The sequence below is a fragment of the Rhopilema esculentum genome, chromosome 15, assembly GCF_057945365.1.
Source record: "Rhopilema esculentum isolate cy_ngs chromosome 15, ASM5794536v1, whole genome shotgun sequence".
In the NCBI taxonomy this organism is placed as follows: Eukaryota; Metazoa; Cnidaria; class Scyphozoa; order Rhizostomeae; family Rhizostomatidae; genus Rhopilema; species Rhopilema esculentum.
In genome coordinates this window covers 7,292,792-7,308,636 of record NC_142829.1, presented here as the reverse complement: position 1 = coordinate 7,308,636, position 15,845 = coordinate 7,292,792, and the positions used below count along the sequence as shown (strand labels likewise).

Genomic DNA, 15,845 nt, shown 5'->3' with positions numbered 1-15,845 from the left:
TACTGCAATGATATTAAAAAAACATAATCATAATTACTAATGCATGATCAGGTTACAAGTTTAGTTGAAATATTGAAAACAAAAAAGGGCAACCTATAATATTCCTGTGACAAGGTGGTATGGTTTGATAAAATATCTTATCCATACATCTTGAATAACAACTCCGTTGTTTTGAATCAGTAATCACTACTACCAGTAATCAGTAATCAGTAATCAGTAATCAGTAATCAGTAATCAGTAATCAGTAATCAGTAATCAGTAATCAGTAATGAGTAATCAGTAATCAGTAATCAGTAATCAGTAATCAGTAATCAATAATTAGTAATCAGTAATTAGCTATCAGTAATCGGTAATCGGTAATCAGTAATCAGTAATCAGTAATCAGTAATCAGTAATCAGTAATCAGTAATCAGTAGTAGAATCAATACTCGGTTACAAATTACCAAGAATGTTGTTACCGAAATTAACTCATTTTGCTAAAGAATTACTGTTATTTTGGCCTGGTTCATGAAGTTAAGAGCCAAAGCGATGTTACAGTGGTTGGATGGGGAAAATCTGGTGATCATCTGAACAGAAATCAAGCAATATGTAGCAAATTTCGCTGATTTTGCACATTTTAATTTACGTAATGTTTATTCTTTCAGATAACCTGGTCAGACACGAACAATTCGAAAAGTTTATTTTTTCGATGTCATCACTTTTAAACTCTAGATGTGGATTTAAAACATTTAACGTTTCGTGTGTTCCGATTCAAGATACAATGATCTTTTCACAACAGCTAAATGTTGTAATTGTTATTAAGAGTGGACTAATGATCATGCCAAGATATGCTCACTGCCCTTTCATGTTGATAGGGCTATTTTTTTATACACAACTAAACACATTCTCGTATAAAAGCATATAAACAAGTGGATGATGTTCAAAAGATGAGAAAATAAATGATTTATTTTCAATTGAAATTCCCTTATTTGACTTAATTTGCTAATGTTTTCATTATAACAGTTGACGATCAAACATTACTTCTAAAGGCTCTAAACTTGCACTTTCATTTATTGATAACGCAGCCATTGATTTGAATCTTGGCTCCACTTGATGCAGATGGGTTCATATTTTTATCTATGCTAAAATAAATTAAAGAGGTATTTAAGCCAAAAATTTATCACTAGGAAGTATTTAAGCCACAAATGAAACTCAAACTATTGCAGAACGGTTTATATTTTATATTAGTCAAACTAATCCAGATTATCACTTGATTGACAGATTTTGTTGTCATATAGTTAAAGAAATGTTTTTATTGCTATAGTATATTAGTTAAAAAACAATGGCCTTAAAATCAATCCTTGCGGAACAACTTCGCTTTAGTATCCATTTATTCACTAAGATCAGATTTCATTTTCTGTACTTTCAGATCTAGAGAATTGTACATAAATTCAAACAACAGAGAGAGGATTTTTGTTTCTCCAGGTGAAAAATACATCTGCACCTTACAAACAATACATCTGTTTTGTATTACAAATTGTTTAGCCTTTTATTAAACAACAATGAACTTTGTACAAAATCTACCCTGAGCCCACAAAGCAGAAGAGACAGCTTGATCTCGATTTATTTATAATGACAGAGTTTTGTGTACTTTGACATTATTAACTCGCATGTCTTTGATGTAGAGTGCGTCATCCTTACAAGGCTTTACAGTATATTTTTGGTTTATCTCATTCTTGAAAACTTTAACACCATTATCAGGCCGTTTTGCAAAAATTTATATGATTGGGGAAAAAGAGAAGAGCTGCTAGAAGAGCGATGGTCAGAGATTTTTCATCTAAGACTCTCTTTTGGAAGAAACATAGGACAGTGACTATTTTGGAGCTGTGTTATACAGCTCGTTCAAACGACCTCTCAGCCTCCGACGGATTTGGTTATCTATAGGTTCGTACATTTATTTGAAATTTGTTTTGGTATTTCTCTTTTTATGCAGGTGTATATTGATATTTATTGTACGTTAGCCATTTTAACTTGTTATTTACATCTGCCAAATCCATGAATTTTTTTAAGCGTATTCTGTGCATACTTCAAACAGATTGATTTTACTCGAAGTAGTAAGTTGGAAAAGTCATTGGTTTCGAGCTGTTTGCATTTAACAAATCAAAACAGACTGATTGACAGCATACAAAAAAGATTGCGTCATTAAACCTAAGCAATTTCACTAATTTGCGAAAGTCATATCACTACGATGAAGAATATAGGTATATGTATGCGTTCCCCGCGAACCACCACATAGTGTACTCATTCTTCGTACACAAAAAGGTCTCTCAGAGTCAGCTTTACAATGATGATAATGCAAATGAAAGTGCCTATCTTATCAACTCAAGAAAAGTGATAAAAATTTCAGAATATAAAGAAGGATTTTCTAGAGTCCCGCAACGAAATCTTCCAAGTTCAGATATGGGCACGTGCGCTTCTTTTTTATTTATAAACGTACATGATCCAAAACATTTGTCAAAGATATTAAAGGCAATCGATAAACATAAAAGTGTCAATCAATATTAGACAATCAATAAGCGTGTGAGTGGAATCACACTAACTGATTGGTCAATTTTTGATTGACATATGACATATCCCTTTAGTACGTCGGTTGCCTGTTGCTCATGAACATGTTGCTCAACAATTGACCCATATCTGCCCGAAGACAATAAATTATACTATGGAGTGTGTCGACTAACCAAGAAGAGCCCCTGGGGATGGGGTAAGGGTGGAGCGAGCCACGGCCCCCCACTTTTTACAAGATGATTGAGCTCTTTTAAAGTCTTTCAAGCATTGCTCTTTAAAAAACACAAAACTTTTCAATTGAAAAACTTTATCAATGACAATAAGCAATCGTGTTTACACTGTGTTTTGATACCTATTTATTATTACTCGCAAGATTAATTGTTTTCTTTATACATACACCAACAAACTATCATTTAAAGAGCAAAATGAGCAAAAATGATTAGATATTCATTGAAAAGATACAATATTAGATTACATTTTCTTTAAGATATGATAGGCAATGTCATGTTTACATCAAATTTATGATTATTAAAGTCAATAAAGACAGTAGCTTAAAAAGATGAAGATGCTGTTGTTCAAGATTTTCAAAATGACGATCTTCCTTTTTGGTTGCTCTTATGCAATCGAGGCTTCTTTCCTGCAAGTTAGAAGATTTAAAGTGAGAATAAACAAAAAAATCTTAGGCAACAGGAGTTCTAGAAATCAGGGGTTTCAAACTCAAGGCTCTCGAGCTACCTCCAGCTCTTTATACGATTTTAAGTGTTCTGTGCAAAGATTACAAATGTCTTTTAGCAATAGCCCCCGAGCAGTCGTGCCGTGGAGGGGGACTCAGGGGGGCTCAACCCCCCTTGTAAAAATTCAGAAAGATTTAAGGAGGTTAAGCCCTCCCTTAACAAGTTAGTCCATGTCTAGCTAGACGAATTCTGTGTTGGCAACCCTCTATTATGTTATAAATTTCTCATGAATGAGCAGTTTCTTATCATTCTTTTTGTGTCATCGCACTGTTTGAATGATTTTGACACACAACGGAGAGTTTTAAAACAAATGCAAGTATATTGGGTGTGGTAAGGGTGTGGTGATGGCTGTGGCCCTTGAATTTGCCTACAACACAGCCCCCCTTCCAAACTTTTCAGGACAGCACCCCTGCTCCCGAGTACATAGTTCTCACACAACTAGATATAGAATAACATTTCATCTACATTTATTCCATTAATACATTGCTATACAATATTTTTTGCTATACATTGCTATTTAAGTTTGTTTCTTGTTGACAATATTTACAGTAGTCCGATTCTCCAAAGCCAACTCAAAAGTCTCTTTTGGTTTCGTAAATAGGTGTTTATGTTGTTTTACCCATGACTAGCACCTGTTTTTAGGTTTTAACGCTTCGGTACTTGAGTCTGCCAATCTGGTTATAGATGATCTGTATTACCATAGTTTAACTACACCTATGTGCATGAATGATACATGCATTCGTTGTAGGGGCGTCGTAAGGGAAAAATTAAGCTTTATCATAAAAGTATCGTATGAGTTACTTAGAACAACAATAAGCTTTCTATATGGCTTCTACGTTGAAAATAGGTTTCAGAAACAGTAGACATAAGAACGATTTTCATTTGACTGTTATAACAAAGAGAGCACAAATGAAATTTTGCAAAAAAAATCTCCTTACCTCTTTTAAATTTTGATGAAAATGGTGCTCTTTTAATAAGCAATTGCGGGTTTTGATTAGTACGGCGTGGCTCGCAGATACCGAAATACTCATTGCAAGAAAGATCGCAACCGGGGCTGCAATCTGAATGGCTGGAACATGTCTCAAAATTTCCACAATCTTCTCGCTATGAAATGAAAAGAGAAGTTTCCATACAATTTGCCAAGAAAGCTTTGTTGCATTAAAATTGATTTGATGTGTGGAATTACATTGAATGAAAAAAAGTTCTCAACAAGGAAGAAGCAAGCTGATATTTTATGTCAATAGCAGCATGTACCGTAAATCCTTGAATTACCCCCTCTTTCGTATAAGCCTCACCCTGACAGTGAAAAGTTTTAAGTCTCCACCGTGAAACAAGCCCTCCACATGCCAATTTTTGCGCTTTAATAAACCTCGCGGGGGTATAATCATTGGCGAATGAAAAGACTAAAATTAGTTATTTGTATCGCAACTTTAGAGATGATCTTTATAAGCCTCCCATCAGATGATCTTTATACTCCTCACATCAAGAACCGAGGTACCGCAGGGCCGTAGGGGCCTGACCCCCCCCCCAAAAACCTAAGTAGTATAAGTGAAATACTTCTATTTTGTAAGAGCTGGCCGTTTTTACACTTATTTATCAGAGCTGCCCCCCCTCAGCCAAAAAGTTGTATTTCGGTCTTTGCCTCATATAAGGTCCCCTCCATTGAAAAAACATCTGTCTAATAACTGCCTAAATTAATGAACCCCCACCGAATTAATTCGAGAATTCACAGTATTGAAAAAATACTATCGGCATGGGCCAGTTATATGTAATGAAGGAGACGATAAAGAATAAAACGCTCCTATCTGCTGTGTTTTTTGTTGGTGTAGTTTAGGGGGGAGTGGGGGGGGGATATTGAATGGAATACGATGGAGCGAGGCATGATAGAAAGAAAGATCATCCCAGGCAATGACACTTTGAAAATGACACGACAAAAAGCCAACGATTTCCATTTTACCTTAGAATGACCAACCACATTTTCTTTAACGGGAACACATCCAATCCAGGTTATTGAGAGCAAGAGAAGACATGATTGCAGGAGTAGTCTTGTTCCCATATTTAATTTCTCTGGAAAATAATGGTTTATTGAATAAGCTGGAATGTGGTAACATAAGAATATAAAGTAACTTCTTGATATTGGTAATATACAAAACATGTAGACTAGGTGTAAAGATAACCATGGTGAAGCCTACTTTTAAATATACTTACGTATAAATGTACTTCTGTAAGTAACCAACCTCCTTTCAAGAAACCAACAGATTCAACCAAATGTAGCATAGTTATATACTGACTCTTTATTTATGAATAATTTACATACTGGTACTGAAAATCACTTTTGCTGCTTCTCCAACACATTACAAGTGCAAAAGAGAGGCAAACAAGTAGCTAGGTCCTCATTACTTACCCAATGTGAGTATTTTACCATATTTGATGAATTAACATGAAATTATCGTGAATATTGCTACAGCATTAAGTAACGCCACCAGAAACAAAAGTAGAAAGACAAAGAAACAGCAAATATGCAATATCAAAAACACACAAGGACAGCGAAAACGGCACAAGCACTTTTCTTCATTATAGGCAATAGAGAGATGCTAAAGTGTTTTTAAGCCACTGATAATTAAAAAACTTGGCCAATCAATAAGCGCGATACAACAAATACGGTTACTGATTGGCCAAAAGATGATTGGCAGATGGCTTAGGCCACTGTGTTGCTTTGTCAAATATGGTGCTTTTTCATCAAGCGATGTATTGCTATTTAAAGAGGGGTGACCAAACGCTCTCGATTTTCACTCAACTCTTCACTCGACTTTTCAAAAATGAGGCTTGAGTTAGGAGCTTTTCGCTAGTGATTATAATTTTTTGCTGCTAGCACCATTAAATTGTTCTTGGCTTCATCGTCAAAGCCCTTGGGTTCCTCTTCGTCGCTGATTGAAGGGCTACTAATCTGTCCTTCTTTGTTGTAGATATTGCAGTCTGAAAGCGAAGTCGGCGCACTGCAAATTTCCATTCTAAAATTTTTCGAACCAAAAGTCCGAAATCCGAAGAAATCACAAAACAGACACAACTGTGGCGGGCAAACTTCAGATGCTGCATATTGCGCATGCATTGATTCACAAAGGTCGAGCAGAAAGTCGAGAGCCTGGCCAAAAGCTCTCGACAACGTCTGATTGACCCAAGTAGAAATGCAACTCTACTTGGTTTCATGAAATACATAGGTTTTACATGAACAAAAAAGGATTTCAAAAATATCTTAGATCGTTTCTTAAGCGAATGGAATTAGTTAAGGGGTGGAACGGTTTTATACTTGGCATAAAATAAACATCGTAGACATCTAAAAAAGATCCTAGGAAGTCACTGGCAAAGAAATATTCCCAACAACGAGCTCTATTTTATAACGAAATGTGAACCATGGGGTGAAATGATAAGAAAAAGGAGACTAACATGGCTAGGACATCTCATGCGCTTGCATCCAGAAACACCAGTAAGGAAAACCCTTGATGAATATCTCATTAAAGTAAAACGGCCACAAGGAAGACCAAAGACGACTTGGATGCAGACAGTAAGGCAAGATTTGGCCAGCATCGGAATTAAACTGGATCTCTCAAAAGAAGCACAAACGTTATCTGAACTGACACAGGATAGAAAGAACTGGCGTGGCATTGGGAGGCCAAAGTGAGACGCGTCGTGCAGTATTAACTGCGTGTGACGTCTTAGTAGTAGTAGTATAAAATGAACGCTTTATCATGACAGTCATTACAACTTTGGCAAACAAAATCGTGAACATAATAGTCATTTTATCAACGGGTTGCCAAAACAAAATTGTGGGTTTCCAATCTGAAGCTTGTAGCTAAAGCCCGTTAGATAGACAACACATTTAACTGTAAAATACGGTTTTAAAGCGCTTAAAAGTTTGAAACGATAAAGCTTCTTAACCACATACAGTATAGTCTTAGTTTGCAGGGGGGGGGGGGGCAGGTGCGGCGAATAGTCAACGCATCTAAGCAGCCTCTCGGCTCTTCATTTCTTCAGGTTGGTACATTAATATTTTTAAGAAACCGCTAAAATCAAGAAATCCTAGTACTGGTCACTCTCATCGTTAAGAAACTGCTCGAAAATCTTAAAATTAACTTAAGATTAGGCTTCAATTTTCTGTTTAGTTTCTTAATATAGTTGGATCTCTAACCCCTTATTTGCATTTTTTTGGAATAGAATTAGCTAGAATGAAAATTAGTTTTCGAAATTTAAATATCTTATGCTTTGAAATTATTCTTCCCAACAGTAAACTTTGATAAACGAAGAAAGACTCAGAAAGGTAACCAGTTAATAAGGGGTTTTATGTCCCCAGCAAAATAACTGGAAAAAGGTTCTGAAAGAGATTTTAAAGAATGCACAAGTTTCAAAATAAAACAGTGAACATACAAGAAATAGACTTATTCTTCAAGCAGATTTGTTAATTTATAACAAATACTTCAAATGTTATATATGGAATGACTGAAAATGGAATAAGATAATAGTTGATAAGTGATCAAAGTGCAAAAATGAGGTTTTCTACTGTGGTTCATTCAGAGTCAATGAAATCTAAATAACACAGAGTCCATAGAATTGTTTATCCTCCCTCTGGGCAATACAGATATGCTCTGGAGAAGTCTTCAGAAATAATTGTGATGTAAGGTGAGGGTCTTTGCAGGCACCACAAAGCAGGGGGGCTTACAGGGCTTTAGCCCCCCCTTTCTACCAAAAATACAAAATATTAGCCAGTGAATCATCATTCAAGCCCCCTTTTTTGTGGTTTACCCCCCCCCCCCCACTTTTATAGACCCCCCACTTTTCTCAACGCTCCACTGTGCCTGCCTTGAGAGGTATTTTAGTGCCTTTTGTTTCCACCAGCCTTCTTCATAGTCCCTGACAATGTATTGTTGGCTCTGAAACAACATTTCACTGATCTGATCAAATCATGAATTTTCTTATATTTAGAAAGAGTGACTAACTTGTTGCATCAATGCAGAAAACAATTAACTGACAAAATATGAAGAAAAAAATTCAAAGAGGAGAAGAAAAATAAGGACATTGACTGACTTTCATGGGAAAACTTAGATTCAGAAACTGTTTAGTAACATATATTCTACAAAACTTAGTCTAGGCAAAATCACATCTCTGATTCTTGGCTTTTTGTGAACATCTTGTGTTGGTTGCAAAGTCTGATAAAGTTCATTCAAAGCAATGCATTACATTTGGGATGTAAAGAGAATCGCTTGTTTTCTTTAGAATTGATAGTTTTTCTAGTCAATTTGTCAATTTACAAGGAATCAAAAGTGCAAAGGTTTAAGACCAAAATAAATGTTATTCTGTGTTGAAATATCTTTCATCTCTCAAATATTCCCTTTTATAGTAGTGCTTTACTTCATTTTGAGAAACTGCTCCAACTCTTCATTCTCTACTGCTGCATCAAAGGCTTCAAAGTCCTGTTGAAGTAAAGATGGAGAAAAATCAAGGAACAAATTAAGCATTGTGTACTCAACAGGATGACAATTTGGCATTATATCATTGTAAAAAAAATATAAAGTATTTTTTCATGATTCTGCTGTATGATTAATGTGTAGGGAAATTAAGCAATATTGCTATTCACAGAATCGACAATCCTACAATCAGAAAATAAGGAATGGTATTATTCAGCAAAGAGTATACTTTCATGCATGCTGACTTTCTTAACAATTTGACTTTTAATAACTAAATACAGCTGATCTAAAATCACAGTGTACATAGAAATTGTTAAACTGTCTTTTGAATACGGATTGTTTTTTTAAGTGCAAAAACCAGGGTGGGCCACGCCCATTTCAATGATTATTTTAATTTGTCATAACTTTGGAACCGCGCTTAAGAAATTGACCTCAAATTTTGGGAAATTTTGTTTTTCAATAATACCAACCATTGATATCAAATTCAGTTAATTCTGAGATAGTAGGTTACAATTATGTAAAAAATCTGATGATTTCATATGGAATGACTCAATTGGCACTGGGATATTTCAGAAAATGCTATTTGCGTGACGTTTTGCTGCAAACCGAACAATTCTACTGCAAACTAAAACAGGTTTGCCCTAAGAAAAAAGAGAACTGAACAGCCACCAAAAAGTTTTACATTTGGAAAAATGACTTGAAAGGTGGGATGGCATGTTAAACTGGCTGCAGTCTGACAATTCAAACATACATATAATAGTAATAGACTGCTATTAAAGATCCCATGATGAAAAATAAATTTGCTGAAAACTGGAAAAATAAAACTCAATTGTCTTAAATATAAAAAGAACATTTGATGCTTTGCTAAACATTTTTTCCAGAAAATGCTTTAAAAAATGAAGTACAATCTGATACAGCTGATACATACACCACAGTAGTTTCCATCATTGATAATTTGAGGTGGTAGTGCAGTGTCATCACCAACAATTTCCCTCATTTTAGTTTTGTCCTCTACAGATGAAGCAATGTCAACAATTTCATAGCTTATGCCCTTTCCATCAAGCACCATTTGTATTCTCTGTTGTGCCTTTTTTATCTGCATTAAAATACATTATATACCATAAGAGTAAGATAAATAATAATTATATATATATTTAGCTTAAAATATGAAGTGATTATTACATACAGAAAACCTGAAATATACCATTGACCTTGCCTGATTTTATTAGAAATCTTTCATTTTGTTTAAGAATCCATCAAAGGCTTATTAGATTATGCTTAGTTATTAGCATAATTTAGCATATTTTATTAACACCCAGTCTATGTAACAAAAACGAACAAACAGGATTAGCTGAAGAGCAAAATTGTGCTTCAGAATTTTTACTCAATCTAATTAATAAATCTCCATGGGTCTTTCAATTACTTGTGTGAATCTGGAATTTAACAACCTCCTTATGATATAACAAAAATATAAACAAATATTGACACTCGTAGTAGCTTTCGTACCCAAAAACCATCAAAATAAAATTTGCTACTTGGACACAGAAATTATTTGCTTTCTAAACACAGATTCAAATATCACAATGACCTCACCATTCCATTCAGTGTTTTATATCCCCAAACAAAGATATTATAATCAAATAAGACATTCTTAAAGCCTTATCTTAGAAACAAAGAGAGTGGTTAGTGCTCATAGAAACAAAATAACTGGCAATTATTTAAGGTGTGTTGCATGGAAACTCTTGAACTGACAAATACCAGCAATTCTAGGCTAATGACTCTTGAACTGACAAATACCAGCAATTCTAGGCTAATGACTAACTGGCATCTATTTACATGTGAAAAACACTCACTATCATATCCAAGTGATAAAGTTTGTAAAAGCTAACACTGTGTTTTCTCTAGAGCTATCTCTTGATTTATGGAATCTTTTTCATCTTTAACAATTATAAATTATAAATTTCATCCTTTAATCAAGCAATAATGATAATTGCAGCATTTGAATGTAACTGATTGAAAGCAATTTGCTTATATTCATGAAATGCTTCTTGTTTCACTGATTTAAAAATTAGGAAAAATGTATACCAAATTTTAGAATTTACAACTTCTTTCTGCCTTGACTGTTTCAAAGTGTAACTTTTAAGAGTATCAAACATGATCCATAAAATTTTCAAGGTAATAACAATTTCATCTCATCTTTAGAAGTGATGTATTTTGAACAAAATAGCTTCACAATGTCCAAACAAAAGACTGTATGCCTAGGGAAACTATGTGAAGGAATGTCATTCTTGATAACAGTTGGACCACATCAGAATACAAAAACAAAACAGTTATCCTCAGTAGAAACACAAAGTCTCCTTGTTCATGATCAATACTGAACTGAATAATGCAGCCAAGTATCCTCTAATAAAGAAACAGATTAGGCCAAACAAGTTCCAAGCAAGTTTATAGGAGCAAAACAAGTTTATAGAGTGAAGAACACTTCACTTACTTCATAAAGAAAATTGAAATAATATGTTCAAAGCAACCAATTGAGCCTTAAGCCTAATTTTTTCTTTGAGATAGGTTAGGATTTGTGTAAAGACAATGGAATTAAATCCTTAAGTGTCTTGCCTTTTTAAATCGACTGAGCAAATTCTACTTAATCTAGCATGCAGTTACTCTGTTATAGAGGAAAGATCAAAGACTTTGATATTGAGCATGGAATGCAGATAAAACGTGAGAAAACCTATGAAATTGTTTTCAATATAGGATCAATAACAGGTATTTCCTTGAGAGAAAGAACTCCTTAAGCACAGTTGGCAGCGGGCAATGTTACTTAAAAAACAATTTTACCAGGTTTTTAATTTACTCTACTGTCGCTAAAACGCGTTAAAGCTTATGATGTTCAAGTACAACGATGAACAGACATTTTTAGCGCAGAACATCTACAAAAAACCAAATACCGCCATATTTGTTCTCGTACGACTACGAGAACAACGTAAAAAAATATGCCAGCGACAAAGTAAAAAAAAGATATGCGCTTTGTTCATTTACAGCCTCTGTTATAACATTCATTACAAATTCCCTGTTTAACGGTCGAACAAATAGTAACTGATACATTTTCGAAGGTGAAAAGAAATGGCACGAGGAGAAATAAACAATTTTTAACACGGAAACGAAATGGGCGGTGCTGCAAGTCTGTAACAAAATGATGCAAACCCCCGCAAACTCTTGTGGTTCAACTAGAATAACATAGAATCTATTATTTCAGGTTGCGTGAAATTGAAGTTATTGTGAGCTGCAATAGACCCTTACTGACTGGACGGGCCTTTTCCTTTGGCAAAAACTGCAAATGAAGCACACCAACAGCGAGAAGTGAAAATAAGTATCTGTTGGGACAAAATTTTTAACTAATAGAATCTAAAACTTCCTTTTCAGTTGAAATTGATCCTTTTATTCATATTTTAAGCATCGCAGAAAGCTGCACAATTACTGTAGTCGCTAACAATGTAATGGGTCAAACCCTACGTTGCTGCAATAGGCCTAGGCGTTGCTTAATGCTACAAGAAAATAGAAAAATACTCACGTTTTGGTTGCTTGAGATGGTGGAAAAGTACAGAGTTATTTTCTGAGACATCATGATGCAAAAATGTTGATGTATTTTTAGTGAAAACTATAAAACTAATGCTGCTGCTAGTTAGCTTATCTCGTTCGATTGCAATGGACAAGCCTACTTGCAGTTTTATACCTCTTGTATCCCTATGCCATGCGTGGGAAAAACCCTTTGGTCTTGCCGCAAAAAAAGACAATGTGCCAGTCCTCCAAAGAGATAGTATCCACGGACCGCAAGGGGTTTTTTCCACCCTTATGCACTTTATCACCTTTTCATGAAATGGTTTTTAATTCGTTTTGGGTGTGTTGAAAATTTTCAATAATGATATAGCCTACCCAAAATTTAAAGTTACTAACATATAAAGCTATGTCACAAACAGTCATGCATACTGTACATGCTCACAGTGGCGTAGCGTGAGTTATTGAATTGGGTATGCGGCGTTGGATGTGGTCAACAGACAATGTGCTATTTTCCACCCTAATACACTCTTACGTCGAAGGGTTAGATAACGTTTTTAATATATACAGTGGATTTCTACAAACTGACAGAAACCCGTATAATTAAAGCAATTTGCAAATATCGTAACCTCATCTTTTGGTGTTATGGTTCTTCGTTGTCATGGAAAAACAGTTAGAAACATACGCCTACCAATTGCTCCTAGGCGTGGCAAAACTTCACTAAGACCAGTTAAGAGACAACGTGTATGTAACAGCACCTGGTACGATCATCTGGAGCTTACATAACAACATTTTACCATCTTCTCGACGCCAATTAATTTTATCAGAAAAGAAAAGCTTAAGAGCCTTCAGGAACGGTAAATCCGGAATTGGCTTTTCATCTCATTAGCAAAAGACACAGTGTTAAGAAAGGTGTGTCGTTAAAAGCAGTCTATGCTTGTTATAAACTTATTGCTAAATTTTTGTCCGTTTTTAGGCTCGTATTTTCATAAAACGTTTCAAGTGTAAAGATGTTACAGGAAGACACTACCCTATTACCCCGCTTATAGGCGCACCTCATCTAAAAGGCGCATGCGCTTTCATCCGGATATAGGGGCTTATAAGTGGATCTAAATCTTGCGGCTTTAGCGATATGACTATCTATTTTTTTCCTTCACAACGTTTACATGCTTCCTCGATTACTCTTCTTGCATTGTCAATTTCTTTGAATTGTCTTTTGAGTATGATATCGAAGGCAACCTGATGAAGAACAGCTGATTGAAGAGCTAACGATCGAAGCCCCAACATCTAGGTGACTGAAGTGCAGATCACTGGAAAAGCTCATATATTAGGTTTGACACCCAAAGGCAGGAGTGTCGGAAAAAAAGGCAGAAAACCACTCTCTGGTTGTCAATTTTTGTCAAATGACGTAATGACTGAGAAACAAGTAGAACACAAGTATGTTTCATTATATAAGATGGGTACTCGCATAGGTAAAATTATAGTTATAATATACGATTTTATAGATACGATTGTCGTTTGTTTTGTGTTGTTTACAATTTTCTAAATGTCCACGTACTTTGGTGCACAAGGTGACTCGTGCATTGTCGATCTCTGTTGAGCATCAGCATAAAACTTTGTGGCAGTTCAGCTTCTTACGTCTTTTCGAGAGATATTAGAAAGAATTTCTACAGAGTGGGCAAGTAGACTTGTTGCTTGTGCTGAACCATTTATACTGAAAGAGAAGAGAAAATTGTATTTTCAAAGATTTTCATTCTTATCAATTAGCTGTCATATCAATTCCAAACAATGAAAAAACCTTAGTATTTCTTGCAAAAAGAGAAATGAAAGAAAGTGAGAAAGATAGAAAGGTGTATTAGGTAAGCCCAAAATCGATAAAAAAGTACAGCATCTTCTTGAAAACTGCACTTTAAACTGAATGATTTTTTCTGTTTTAATGTTTAATGATATTGTAACATACCTTTAAAAATATTCAATAAATCATCAAAGATCAATAAAATTTTCAAGAATTTGAAATGCTTTACTTAATTACTTCAGCAATCAAGCATATTTTACACAACATTTCTCCAAGGTAAATAGGAGAATACATCCAGGTTTCTCTTAATAACAATGGAAATTAAACAAACACACAGACATAAAGCGAAATATATGAAACATATCAATAAAAGGGTGAATGGTGAAGACAGAATATGTTGTATTTGAGTGCAAGGTTTCTTCTTGACAATAAAGCAAGTCGAGCACCTGGTCTCCTTAAGAGCTACAGTTACGTTAGTTGGATTGGCTGAGACAAATCACGTGATTCTATTAACTAGTACCTACCAGACAGGCGGAATGGTATTTCTTTTTACAGACTCGACATGTGATTGTTGGTAGCTGGTAGTTTGTTCCGTGAACAACAGAGAAACAAATCATACATTCTTCTACGCCTTCAAACTTCTTATCAACGTTTCTCTTCCACAAGGACAGGCCATCGACAATCGTTCCATTCTAAATTGAAGGTAATAGCAATGAGAAAACTAGCCTTTAATTGCAAAACTTAAATTAAGACCACAATGTCCTGCAAGCATCAAAAATAGGATTCTCTGATGAGCCAGTCTCAAGGTAGTACACGACAACGCAAGTGCTACTCACAAAAAACCTTCTGTAGCAGCAGCTATGCACGAAATGATCCTGATCAGGAAACACATTTCAGAAACGGCAGTTAAATGTTAAGAAATTATGGTGGTTCGGAGGTGCAAGAAGCAAACAAAGAGGCATTAATTTAGTGTCAGTTCTTTAATCTCTCGATGAGAACATACAAGTACAAAAGGGAAATGTTTGATTCTTTTAATAGCTAAAACAAGAACTTTTCATCTATACACAGGAAAAAATGGATTTTGGCAGCCTGGTGCTGAAATTTGCTTGTGATTTGTTGTGAGATTTTAATGTTCATAATTATACAATGAATTTAATTTTTTAGATACAATTAAATAGCTACTTCTGCTGAATCAATGGTGGCAAAAAAGTTGAATATACTCAGAGTTAGATTACAAACAATTTACTCAGAGTTAATGAAGATCTGCTTCAAAACTGATAGAAAAATATGCAGCACCCTGCCAAGAATGATGAAGTTCTTTGTTTAACTGCACTGCAGAAATTTGTCTTGAGCTCTTCTTGTGCTGACAGATAATCCTTGTCCCCCCTGCCCCAAAGAAGGGGTTATATCTATGGCAAATCTTTGATGGGTTTGATGGGATTTTAGTCTTCAAGCAGTGAATAATTTTACACTCAGATGTAGTATAATCTTGTAAATTGGTTTAAAACTTCAAAACCAATCCCACCAGTGGATAACCCTTGTAAATGGCTTTAAACCAAGCTGTGCTTCAAAAGATTTCGGGAAACAGTCTTTATGCATCCAGTTTTGAACATTTTCCCACTTTTTGCCACATAATGGCACAACCGTAACTGGCACCTCAAAGCCCCTTCTGAAATCACAACTATATAGTACTAGAAGCATTTTCCCCTTGGTCCAATATTTTGCATTTTTTCGTTCGTTTGGCCTAGGCTTTATCATATC

At 35.0% G+C, this 15,845-nt stretch overlaps 3 protein-coding genes across 3 annotated transcripts in view; all 3 read right to left on the bottom strand.

Annotated features, from left to right (window-relative positions):
- Positions 1 to 1,816: 1,816 nt before the first annotated feature.
- Positions 1,817 to 8,188, bottom strand: LOC148958460 (uncharacterized). The gene is made up of 3 exons (XM_089112733.1): positions 5,236 to 8,188; positions 4,217 to 4,382; positions 1,817 to 3,181 (listed from the first exon to the last, which is right to left on the bottom strand). Exons 1-3 carry the CDS (start codon positions 5,253 to 5,255, stop codon positions 3,053 to 3,055), a joined length of 315 nt encoding a protein of 104 aa, XP_088968859.1. The 5' UTR covers positions 5,256 to 8,188; the 3' UTR covers positions 1,817 to 3,052.
- A 152-nt stretch (positions 8,189 to 8,340) lies between these two features.
- LOC135685774 (SH3 domain-binding glutamic acid-rich-like protein 3) lies at positions 8,341 to 12,445 on the bottom strand. The gene is made up of 3 exons (XM_065201843.2): positions 12,306 to 12,445; positions 9,666 to 9,833; positions 8,341 to 8,743 (listed from the first exon to the last, which is right to left on the bottom strand). The coding sequence occupies exons 1-3, from the start codon at positions 12,357 to 12,359 to the stop codon at positions 8,678 to 8,680; spliced, it is 288 nt and encodes a 95-aa protein (XP_065057915.1). The 5' UTR covers positions 12,360 to 12,445; the 3' UTR covers positions 8,341 to 8,677.
- Positions 12,306 to 15,845, bottom strand: part of LOC135685775 (E3 ubiquitin-protein ligase listerin-like) — a 27,012-nt gene continuing 23,472 nt past the window's right edge. Inside the window, exons 25-26 of the mRNA XM_065201844.2 lie at positions 14,609 to 14,776; positions 12,306 to 14,003 (exon numbers count right to left, since the gene is read on the bottom strand). Of these exons, the coding sequence (XP_065057916.2) occupies positions 13,944 to 14,003; positions 14,609 to 14,776 (228 nt within the window). The 3' untranslated portion in view covers positions 12,306 to 13,943. The remainder of the gene's footprint in view (positions 14,004 to 14,608; positions 14,777 to 15,845) is intronic.